This window comes from Notechis scutatus, chromosome 3 (assembly GCF_049901735.1).
Source record: "Notechis scutatus isolate UNSWTSFEM ecotype Mainland chromosome 3, rNotScu1.2, whole genome shotgun sequence".
Lineage (NCBI taxonomy): Eukaryota > Metazoa > Chordata > Lepidosauria > Squamata > Elapidae > Notechis > Notechis scutatus.
This window is the reverse complement of record NC_142011.1, coordinates 63,337,711-63,350,032: the sequence shown is the minus strand read 5'-3', so window position 1 is coordinate 63,350,032 and position 12,322 is coordinate 63,337,711. Positions and strand designations below refer to the sequence as shown.

The 12,322-nt window shown below is 36.6% G+C and overlaps 1 protein-coding gene across 2 annotated transcripts in view; it reads left to right on the top strand.

Annotated features, from left to right (window-relative positions):
• CC2D1B (coiled-coil and C2 domain containing 1B) overlaps positions 1-12,322 on the top strand; it is a 30,150-nt gene that overhangs the window by 755 nt on the left and 17,073 nt on the right. For both annotated transcript variants that reach the window (XM_026665871.2, XM_026665873.2), the window contains exons 2-10: positions 612-735; positions 3,814-3,946; positions 4,120-4,220; positions 6,162-6,278; positions 7,275-7,406; positions 9,259-9,571; positions 9,741-9,865; positions 11,456-11,531; positions 12,174-12,284. In XM_026665871.2, the coding sequence (XP_026521656.2) occupies positions 670-735; positions 3,814-3,946; positions 4,120-4,220; positions 6,162-6,278; positions 7,275-7,406; positions 9,259-9,571; positions 9,741-9,865; positions 11,456-11,531; positions 12,174-12,284 (1,174 nt within the window). In that variant the 5' untranslated portion in view covers positions 612-669. The remainder of the gene's footprint in view (positions 1-611; positions 736-3,813; positions 3,947-4,119; positions 4,221-6,161; positions 6,279-7,274; positions 7,407-9,258; positions 9,572-9,740; positions 9,866-11,455; positions 11,532-12,173; positions 12,285-12,322) is intronic.

Genomic DNA, 12,322 nt, shown 5'->3' with positions numbered 1-12,322 from the left:
ACCTGTCTGAAAAGTAACCCGGTGGTGCCTTTGTGGAGGTAACTGAGGATTTGCTTCCTACTGCATAAATAGAAAACCAAGACCATGCTATATATATTAGGATCAGGACATTGGGGTTCTACCTTTAAAAAAAAAAGCCATTCAGACATTGACCTGAGTTCTTAACACATAAATATGTTCTGCTGTTATATAAATATAGTCTTGCTTCTGACTGTCCACTCATCAATCCTCAAGGGCTGAAAACATCCCATTCCATATTACTCATTAGATTTGTAAACAGTTTGGAGTGTGGGAGTCTTGTTTTGGCCTTTGTTATGCGATCATGATCTTTAAAAAAAAAATTCTGGCTTTCTACCTTTATTGAAGAAGAAAATTCAAACCACAAGTATCTTCCAGAAGCAATGTTGCACATCTCTGCTTTTGTACTATGGTTAGAGAAAATAGAGGTAACAATATGTATATCTTAGAATTAAAATCTACAAGTGGGAATGGCAGCAGTCTAGAATCTTGATGACTTTTTTTCAGTCAGGATACTCTTGTTTTAAATCGAGAATGTCTATATGGTGTTCTTGCAAATATATCTTGCTGCATTGGAGTCTCATTATCTCCAGGTAATTTTTAGCTTTCTGGATTCTACAACCTGGCTTTGTTGGCTGTTGATGAACCAATATGCCTGGTAGAAGACCCAGGAAAAGCCCCCAGACTAAGGGTCAAGCAGGAGCTGCCGCAAAACAGGTACATTTCTTCTGTTAATCCTTTTTGCTGTGTATCAGTTAAGGATGATTTCCTTTATACAGAGTTTGGTTTTATAACTGTAATTTGGAGATGACTTAGAGGTCCTCATGCTTTGAGAAGTAGAGCTTTCTTCAATAATCCACCATTTAAATTAGGTAGGAGACACAAACTGACTGAGGTCCATGCATCCAGCCTTTTGCAATTTTAGGTTTTGTTAGATTTAAATCAAACCTGACCAAAAGGTCAGGAAAGCCCAGCAAGTGATTAATAACAACATTTTCTCTTGTTAGAATTGTGGAGTGGTCTGAGTTATGTTCTTATAAGGTATCCTAGATTCTTAACAGAATTTTTTGAAGCCACAAATATTGGGAAAATGGGTATGTTTGCTAATTCAGAGGAGAGTCTGTTCTTTAAAATATGGAAAAAATACTTAAAGTTTGACAATTACTGACTTAAATCTATTCTTTGTTTTTGTAAATTTCACAGTTGGCAATAGTTGCTACTAGTGCCACTAAGGTGGTGATTGCCCTTGTTAGCCAAATAAATGCCAGTTATTTTATAGAAATTTGACTATAACTGCCTGACATAGTAAAGTAGTGGAACTAAATTATCAATTCTTTAGAAAAACAAAGTACTTTAATAATCAGAATGAAAAGGGCTTTTTAAAAAAATATCTGAAACAATGAATCTGTGAAATCAAATTCATCAGTTTTTTTAAATATTTGTCATACAATATACAATACAGGTAATCCTCAACTTACCACACTTCATTTAGTGACCATTCAAAGTTACAATGGCACTGAAAAAAGTGACTTATGACTGTTTTTCACACTTACGACCATTGCAGCAACCCATGCGGTCATGTGATCAAAATTCAGATGCTTGGCAACTGACATGTTTATGACAGTTGCTGTGTCCCAAAGTCACGTGATCCCTTTTTGCGGCCTTCTGATAAGCAAAGTCAATGGGGAAGCCAGAGCAACTTAACAATCAGCTTAATAACTTATCAGCTGCAGTGATTCACTTAACAACTGTGGTAAGGAGAGTCATAAAATGGGGGAAAACTCACTTAACAACAGAAATTTTGGGCTCAACTGTGGTTGTAAGTTGAGGTCTACCTGTACACTTGTTTATAATGTGCAGCTAAAGAAGGAAAAATACCTCTCTTTGACTCATTAAAGCAGCCATGGTTTTTGCAAGGAACTTGTGGCTGCTTAGAAAACAATCGCAATATACATGTAGACATCGTTAATAGCAGCTTTCTAAGCTGTCTTGCAAGATATGTCATAGCATAGCCTGTTTTGAGTGGGACAAGCAGAACAAATAGCCATATCAATGGGTATTACTACAGCGGAGAGTAAAAATTCTCCAGTGTTATTGGATTTGATCTTATGAAAGAGGACATGAAATTTCATCCTTTTAATAGGCATGATTTGCAAAAATGCTATGCACCCAAGTTGAGGGTAAAGTAGCAGAGACGGGATAAATCTTCTCTTTTAGAGGGTTTTTAAACTTTAATAAGATATCAGGGAAACATTGTCTTAGTGCAAACTTAAAACAAGGAAATAATCAAACAATTTGTAAATCTTAGAGAAAAGATAGACACTAATTTAAGAATGTTGAATTAATAAACATAAGTGTGGTTAACTCAGCATTTGGATTTTGATCAGCATAATTAGTTCATATTGAAGCTATAGGATTGGCTATTCATGCTAGGAATTTATTGTGGCTGCTTTTTTAAAGAAGGCCTCTACTATTTAGGAGTAGAGTTTCCTAAACTTGGAATTTTTACTTTTACTTAAAATACAAATGTTAAAAATGAATGGAAGTTAGACTGTTTATATAATAAAGAATTTCATAGAATATAAATAACCAATTCCCACTAACTGGAAATTGTAGTCCCAGCATGTGGAGAATAGCTTATCCCTGTCCTTTGCCATAATGAATGAAGTTTGAGTCCAGCAGGAATATTTAATTCAATTGCCTTATTTTTGAGTTCCAAAGGCAGATCCTTTTGTGTGTTTCCAGAAAAGGTAGGAGTGTTGGGTTGATTTAGTACAAATAGTACTTTGTAAAATGTTAACCACATAATGTATTTCTTGAAATTCCTTTCCCTTAGTGATCCCAGGATGGAAACAGATAATCATCTTATTTTCTTTGCTTTATGTAGCATAGTAGACTCAAGTAAAAAAAAAACACATTAGTATTTAATGATACATTTTGGACTGGGTGCCAAATCATAGCATGTATGAGAATGAACCAGGATAAACCTCACGTGCACATTTCTTTCATTCTCTCTTTTTTGAGGGGTCCTTGGTACTCTCTGTGGGTTGGTAATTATATTCATTAAATAAGTGGTGAGTGGAAGTGGTGGAATTTTAAAATAAGTATTAAGCTCTTAGCAAAAAGAAAAAAATTATGTTACACAGATTTTCCACTTGAACAGACAACAGACTCCAGAATTTGAGAAGGAAAAGACCTTAGAAATAGTTGTCAAGTTTGGGACGCCCAAACATAAGAGTACAAACTTACTGAAAGTCAAATTGTTTTTGCTTCATGCTCTGAATAGTTGAAATGAGAAGTAATTGAAGCAAAACACCCCACACGTGTGGGTGTGTGCGCACATACCCACAGTGCGATGGACAGGAATGACTTGATAGCAGAGTGGAACTAGCTCACAGAACCCCTTTTAGTTTAAGGAACATTGATTAAAGAATCTAAGAATTTTTAGCTCAAATTGCCACTTGCCATAAATGGATAATTTGGGGTCAAATATTATCTCTTAGTTTAAGGTGTACCTCACAGGATATAATTGGAGAAGAAAGTATACATCACTTTTGGTTCCTAGAAAGAAGGTCGGGTCGTTATTAAAATATGGTATCTTTCAAATCTCTATATAGAGTTCATGTTTCTATAAAATGTCATAGAACTCTGTAAGCAGATAAACTGTTTGTTATAGAGTCCATATTCCTGAAATTTATACCAGTATTGGATGAATCAGGTTAGAATTTAATGTGTCTTGCATAGACATTTGTGTAACATGGATATTTCTCCTGTTATTTATTTTCCTGTCAACAGCTGGGTCTTTTTATAGAGTTCAATCCTGAAGAGATGATTCTAGATCTAGAAGACGATGGGGATCTAGAAGCTGAGCTAGCAGCTATTACTGGAGAGAATTTGCCTACTGGAAAAACCAAGCCAAAAGGAAAATGTAAGGACATTTGCTGACAAACAAAAAAGTTTAAGAACATATGCTTGGGAACTGTATTTTGACTGCTGTCTTTTGAATCTTTCCCTTCTTCCTTTCATTTATGGGAATTACCTTTTGTAACTGTAAATGTTGACTTCCTTTCCTTAAGATTTTTTTATTTTAATTTTCTGCAGCCCCTTTGCCCATGGGTCATATAGAAAAGATGGCTGCTGAGTGCATGAAGGACATGGATGATGATGATGATGAAGGTCTGGAGGAAGATACCGAACTTTTGGTATATATGGGAGTCTGCTGGAAGACTCTTCCCACCCACGCCCCAGTTCTAAAGAGGAACCATCATTTCATTCCATTTTTCTCAGGCAAAATGAAACTTTGAATCCTATAATCCGCAGCCAGAAGAGAAAGCAGTCATGTTGGTTGGAAAAATTATGGGAATTGAAGTCCAATTCATTGAGAATGTACCAGGATGCTTATAAGAAAGAATGGATATGATAACATGTACTGTATTGCCTCAAATGTTGCATTTGAGAAGTATTAAGAGGGAAATGCAAGAAGTTCTGGTTTGTTTTAAGCCAGGGGTCTCCAAACTTGGCAACTTTAGGAGTTGTGGATTTCAACTTCCAGAATTTCTCAGCCAGCCATGATGTCTGAGGAATTCTGGGAGTTGAAGTCCATAGGCCTTAAAGTTGCCAAGTTTGGAGACCCCTGTTTTAAGCTACAGTATTAAAACATTCTACTGTATCACATCAAATTGAAATGGTAGACAGAAGTGATATACATGTACATGTACAATAGAAATATATAATATCCTGTATGCTTTAGGAATATTGGTAGTAAATTGATTTGTCGCTTTTTTTAAGGAGAAATATTTCTGGTTGGTTTCATAACAAGGAAACCCATCTTATGATATGAAATAAACTTTGCTACCTTGTCCTGTCTCTGCAGAAGATAATAAAGATGCAGAAGTGTAGGAAATAAAAAATTTGAAGTAATGTTAACAGATAACAGATAATCAGAGTTGGAAGGGACCTTGTAGATCATCTAGCCCAAGCGGGAGACCCTACACCATTTCTGACAAATGGCAGTCCAATCTCTTCTTGAAAGTCTCAAGTGATGGCGCTCAAGTGTTGTGCTTAAGCTTTTTCCAATACTTAATATGTCTACAACAAATTAAAATATTTGTCAAGAAAAGTTTCTGAAGAAAAGATGTTAGCAAGTTGATATAATTTTACTATGATTGAGAGCCCAGGCTAGAATTTGAAAAACAACATCAAACTATTCTTAGTTGCAACTTTAAGAAGTGGCACATCTGCAGTTCAATCTTGCAGCAAGGCTTTTCTATTTAAGATTATATACAATTAATGCAGGGACAGTTCTCTTTATGTGCTGACTTGTGGTACTTTTATTTTGTTGGTTGTGAATAGCATCCATAAAGGAATGTGTTGCACCAGTGCATAATTTACTGAAAAATGTATTAGATGTTTTTAAATAACACATTTCACCTGATCTTAGAAAAAATAACAATTCCAGAATGCTCCTATTCCTCCCATGCCAAATACTAGGTTCTAATTAAAATAATTTTTAACTAGTTGAATTAACTAGTTGCATATTACAGGTAGTTCTTGACTTTTAACTACAACTGGGATCATATTTTTCCAATGCTGAGCAAGGCAGTTAATAGAGCCTGATTTTATGACCTTTTGCCATAGTTGTTAAGTGAATTGCTGTCATTGTTAAGCTATTCAGTCATTAAGGGAATCTGGCTTTTCCCATTGACTTTGCTTGTCAGAAGCCAGCTGGGAAGGTTGCCAATGGTGATCACATGACCTCTGACTTCTGCAACCATTGTACATCTATGCCACTTGTCAAGCATCCAAATTTTGATCATGTGATCGTGAGGTTGCTGTAGTGGTTGTAAGTGTGAAGACAGGTTGTAAGTTCATTTTATCAGTGCCATTGTGGTTTTGAACGGTAACTAAATGGTTGGTTGTAAGTTGAGGGTTGCCTGTATATGATAGGTTTATCATTATCGATTTTTATAATTCTGAAATAAAGTATTTTTTATTTCAGAAATTCATTCATCGGTGGCACTCCTGCTGGTTAGAAATTACGGGGCACTAAGTGTGGGAAGATACATTATATTTTCTGTAGTTCATTTTAACATGGAATGAAAATAGCTATTTTGTAGCAATAACTGCTATGGTCCTCATTCTAGGCAGAATTACAGGAGGTCCTGGGAGAGGAACAAGGAGAAGAAACCAGAGAGAAAGACACAGAAACTATGGAAACGTCTCCTATAACCACAGAGCATCCCACTGATATGCAGACACAGGTAACTCTGGCTGAAAGGAACAATATAATCATCTGGTATTACCCCAGATTGTTTAGTGTATTCATATCATAAATACATTCCCAATCCTTGGATACAGTTTTCATTGTTCTCACTTATTAGTCATATTGGCTTTGGCTAATTAGACTCCAAAACATCTGAAAGGCATGAGGTTTTCTGTTCTTTTTAAAAATATTTCTGCCTTGTATGCTGGAAGATAGCCTCGTTGTAGCCTTTGGCATTTGTTCTAAGGCAGTTTCAAAGATCATTAACATTTTCAAAGGAGAGAATAATAAAAAGCAATGTCATCCAAATAGTGTATTTAGAGCATATCTTTTGGAGGGTTGCAAATCAGTATGATCTTAAGATGTCAGCTCACAAGCAGTCTGTAGGCAATATAAATGAAGATTATCATCTCAGGACAGTCTCTTCTGTTCATGTCTTTTCTCTGGTGTGATAGTGGTGGCTTTCTCTTTGAAACTACCCTACGAGATGCGTTTGCTATCAATTTTGATGATAAGCAGTGACGCTGACATTTACTATCAGTCTCTTGGCAGAATGTTTGTAATTGCTATCGGTTATTCTTGGATGACTGAATATAGTGCTTGTCTATTGCATATTCTTTCTCCCAGTAGAAGGAAAGAATTTTGTAAGTAGACCTAATGTTAAGACCTGCTTTGCACCCTCATTTCTGCAGGAAAAAGTAGTCCTTTTATACTCTAAATAACTATTTGTCCAGCCTTTCCCTGAGATGGCTGAGACTTCCAATTCCTCAAGTTCTCCCTGTGTCTGCATAATTTCCGGAGGTACCCCACCCACCTCTCTGGTGCTTCTATGGGCAAAAAGCCCAGAGGTGCTGGGACACAAATGCTCTTCTGTTCAAGATCTTTGGTTTTGAGTCTGATGTCCAAGCTGTCCATGTTTGAAGTAGCAGTTTTGTACGGATGCTTGAGTAGCCTGTTCGATCTTGTTTTTGCCTCCTTTATTTTCTTCTTCGAGATGACTCCTGTTGTTTCCAGTGGATTGCAGAAGACGGTGGAAGACAGGGTAGCTATTTATAAGACAGCAATACTGAACGCAAAGGAGGCTGGTGAGAATGCCAAAGTGCGACGTTACGAGCGAGGTCTCAAGGTATGTCGGATTATTGACTATTAAGTGCTGCCTTTTTTCCTGGAGAGGAATTGTTCAAACAAGCCAGGAGTGCCACAGAATGTGCTGAGAAGAGAGCATCATGCAGATGCCAACCATACTCTGTTACAATTTTATGCAGATTAAATTTGGGGAATAAATTACACATGATTCTTAATGTTTGCTGCGTAAAATAAAAACGAGCTATCTTAGGCAATGATGTATCCAAGTATACTTTCCTTTAGAAAAGTAAGTTTAATAAATAATTCTGGATATTTAGCTCACCTTTAAAAATAATTGTAAAAGGCACGTTTAAAAGAATCAAGAGTGTCTATTTGGGGAAAAATTGAATCTAAAATTAGCTTAGGATAAATGTTAAGCGTTTGCCTTGAATTCAGAAAGTTTATAGATATTTTTAGCCAAGTGTCACAAACTGAAGTATAAAAAGAACACTCCTGCTTTAATTGATTTGTTACAATTTATATTTTTTGATAATTTAGATAATCCCAACTATGTTGAAGGGGATATATTAAGAAAACTGATACACGTAACTGAGAAAGAGTGGAAATGTCTTTCTACTGACTATTAGTACTTTAAAGCTCACAGATAAGATTTATGTAATTATGTATTTATTTAGCACATTTATATTGCTGTTTATCTACAAAAGCTACTTTGGGTGGCAAACCAAAGCACAACCTATTACATTAAAAAGGCCAAAAACAAATCTCACTAGCAGCATACAAGATCCACCAGCATTTACATCAGAGCTCCATTGGCACCCCAGCCCTGGTGCCTAGGGATATGGCCAAGTCTTTGTAGCTTTTGGAAGGTCAGTAGGGTTCGGACTGCCTGTTGGTCCACAGGTGCCATGACAGAGAAGGATGCTTCCTAGCACCCACCCAGTGACAGTGTTGCGCTGATGGGATCCAGAGCATGCTGTTCTGCCAACTCTGGTGGGATGGACAGAAACTGGTGAGGAGAGGCAGTCATGCAAATAACCTGGTTCCATGCCTTCTAGGGTTTTAAAGGCGACAACCAACACCCTGAATTGCACCCAGAAGCTAACTGAGAACCAGTGAAATTCACAAAGCAGCAAAGCGTTATATGGCTGTACTATGGAGAGATTGGTACTGCCTGCACATTGGCCCGCATAATCATGCATCAACAAATGGGTTGTACGTAAATTGGGAATGGTTTCCTAGTTGTCAGTACTCTGATACCAGTATCATGACGCAAGACAGTGTTGAAAATATGAGAATCTCACAGAGCAATCTGAAGTACCCGTTCTGGTTGGAAATGTAAATCCTAGGCATTCCAGTTAATGCCTTAATATGTACAATTTTCACTTGTTTGGTTGTTGCTGTAAAAATTGGTGGTGCTAGTAGCTGATTCCAGCCTTTCTACCCTGTGGAATTCCTATAATGCATGTAATTTCTAGTTGATCACATAAAAAGTTTGAACTGCGATCCTGCCCTTGTTGGCATTGGACAGACTTAATCCAACTTGTGTAGACATTTTTTAAGTTTTATGACTCCAGAGAGTGTGCCAGCAGAAGCGATTCAAATCAATACTTGCCTCATGGCTAAATCAGAATTTAAAACAAATATAACAGAGTATCTGCATCAGTTTAGATTCCATGTAATCAATATCCTGAATGGTTAAATTAACTTGATTAGTTTCCTTAATTTGTAACTACACATTTCTACAGTTATTTTGAGGTGCTTTAAAATATATGTTTCTTTTATTAGCTCTGTGGTATATGTTACCAGTATGTCTGTAATGAATGAGCTTGATTAGGATATCTGTAAACAGCTGTTAAACTTGTCACTTGGCGTTACCTTGCAATTATTGCTAGACACTGGAATCCATGCTGACTGCATTGAAGAAGGGCAAAAAAGTGAATGAAGAAGAAATGCCACCGCCTGTAGCATCTGGGAAGAGCTCTTCGTCTGTACCACAGGCCTCGCCTGACAGTGACTTGCCTAAAATTAGTTCAACTGATCAAGATGAAGTAACATTACCTGAGGAGGAAGCGATGGAAGGCCTCTCAGGAGCCCATAAGGCCTTAACAGATCCCAGTGATCAGCAGCTGTCTCTGAACAGAACTGCTATACAGGGTCAAGATATAAACACAGATGCCCTGGGAACAAAAGCTACTTTAGAAAACAGTAAGTAGTTGTACAGTTGATGCTTTTTCATCAGGAATCCATTCTACGCACAGGATGTTCAAAATAAGCATGTTCCTGCTTTTCTGTTCCAGATGTGGGGGCGAGGGCCAAAAATGATTATTCTTCTATAGGAGATGTTTTTATTGGCTGACTTTATTATGTCGTTCAGATTCCAAACACCTTGACACTCGGGCATTGCTGGTGACAAGAGAGAAGGAGTACAAATTAGCGGCATTGAAAGCTAAACAGAAAGGTGACCTTGAGAAGGCAAAAGAATATATGAGGACTGGGAAGGTGAGGCTTCATTATTCACAAATCAGGGCAGTTTTATCAAACCAGAATTTGTGTTGGGCTTTTGAATCTCACATTCCTCCCTGACTTCCACAGTTAGATGCCCTATGCATATTAAAATAATCTAGGTTACAGAACCTTTCATGCCCAGTTGAGAGTGATTTGTTTGTTTGTGTGTTTGAGTGATTGATTGACTGATTGATTGATAGGCTGTGCTATCTGTTTGGGGCGGTAATTCAACAACTCTGGACAGCAGTGATTTGGAGAACACTGCAGTAAAATATTTACTCTTCTCTGAGCAACTTTATTTTGCATGACTATTGAAATCCCAAGGATTTCTTTATGTACAGTATGTGAAATAGAGCTGGTTGAAGGATTTGAATCCATTATATCTAAATATTCAGCATTTTCCAAAAGCCAATATGGAATTGAATGAAAACTATGTATAATTGTGATCTAAGAACTAAGCTCAGACATGCACTAACTAAGTTATTGTTTGCTTAACCTTTGCTCATCTATGATTAATTGAATAAGCCCAGTTTATTTTAAATGCCTTTAATCAAAACTGTATTAAATTAAAACCAGGCAAACTATATTATGGCTTAGCACAGTGTATAAAAGTTGCTTTAAATAATTTTTTAAAATTATTTCTTCTTTATGTATTAGTACAACTGTAGGAGACTGTATGGTGTAACACTGCCCAGAATCACCTGTTGAGATGGGTGGCTATAAAAATCAAATAAATAAAATAAACTCACAATGGGATAAAATGTTAGAATCATGCACTAGAAAATACTTAGTGTTTGGACACAGTAATAGGTTTTAGAATCAGAAAAATTAATTCAAATTAGAAGAATGAGTTTCACTTGGCTTTCAGCTGCCCACTTTATCTAGATTTGATATAATTAAGAATTGTTTGCAAGTACAATGATACTCTGAGACAGGGGGGTCAAACTCACGTCACGGTGGCGTCACATGATGTATTGGGAATTTTTTTCCCCTTTGCTTAAACCGGGCGTGGGTGTGGCCAGCATGTGACACATCCAGGCCATGGGCCATGAGTTTGACAGCCCTGTTCTAGGATATAAGATAGATAGATAGATAGATAGATAGATAGATAGATAGATAGATAGATAGATAGATAGATAGATAGATAGATAGATAGATAGATAGATAGATAGATAGATAGATAGATAGATAGATAGATAGATAGATAGACAGACAGATAGATAGATAGACAGACAGACAGACAGACTGACTGACTGACTGACTGACTGACTGACTGACTGATGGATAAATTATAGGGTCTAACTTTCAATATCACAGAGAGAGGAAAAATAAGACTTCAGGCCAATTTTGAAATTTATTGAGTTTTTTAAAAACCATATTGTTTCTGTTTTGAATTTTTAAAAAGCATTATATTTTTGTCACTTGAAGAGTGGAAGCTCAAGAATGTTTTACTTTAAATGGATATAGATTTTTAGGATTCTAAAAATATTTTGGGGTCCTATGTGAAATTACTGCCTTGTGAATTGTTTGGTAAAGATTATATTAGATCTTTTAATCTTCTGAGACTTTATTTTTATATTTCAGAAATTTAGCCTGGTTATAGAAGCCTTGGATAATGGGCAGCCTGTAGATCTCAGGGATATGCCCCCTGCCCTGGAAAGTAAGAAATAATTTCTTTCTTCTTGGATAAAGTATGAAGAATGGCAGTAGGCCTCTTTGCAGCCAAAAACCTTCTTGATACACTGGTGTGGAAACCCCAAAAGTGTGGAGGTTTTCAACTTTTAACATGGGCCTGTGATCTACAACCACCTTAATTTATGACATCGCATGTCCCGCCTCATTAAAGCCTTCCCAGCTGCTTCCAATCAGCAAAGTCACAAACCAAATTCATATAAACTCATGTCAAGCAAACTATGAGTAGTCTAAGTTTTAAAATAGGCCCCATCTGACTTTATTAGCGTTTGAGCTCTGTAAGTGGGAACTATGCTGTCTGTTACATGTGTCCTTAAAAACTTGCAAAAATTTCTACATGATTCTCAGTCCTCTTTATTTTGGGACCTGATTAATGTCGCCTGCGACACAAATTCTTAAAACTAGTTTTAGTTAAAGGGAACTTTTGGATATTTGGTAGATACCTCTTAAGTAGGCTGTTTTTATCTGTGGCATTCTTAGTAGTGATTTGTTTGCTTGGGGTCTTATTAAATTGTGCTCCAATTAAACTGAATTTATCACTTCACTATTTCCTGGCTTATTATGAAATGTAGCGAGATATTTTCTTGGTCTTTATAAACACTCTTTTCAGAACTTGAAAGTCCAGAAGACATGCAGATTCCCTCAATACAAACTCCTTCTGTACCTGTGGAAAATTGTCAGCTTGTAACCAAACCAGATTTTCAAGGTTATGAAGATCCAGGTGAGATACGTCTTACAGATATGGCCCTGTAATTAGTT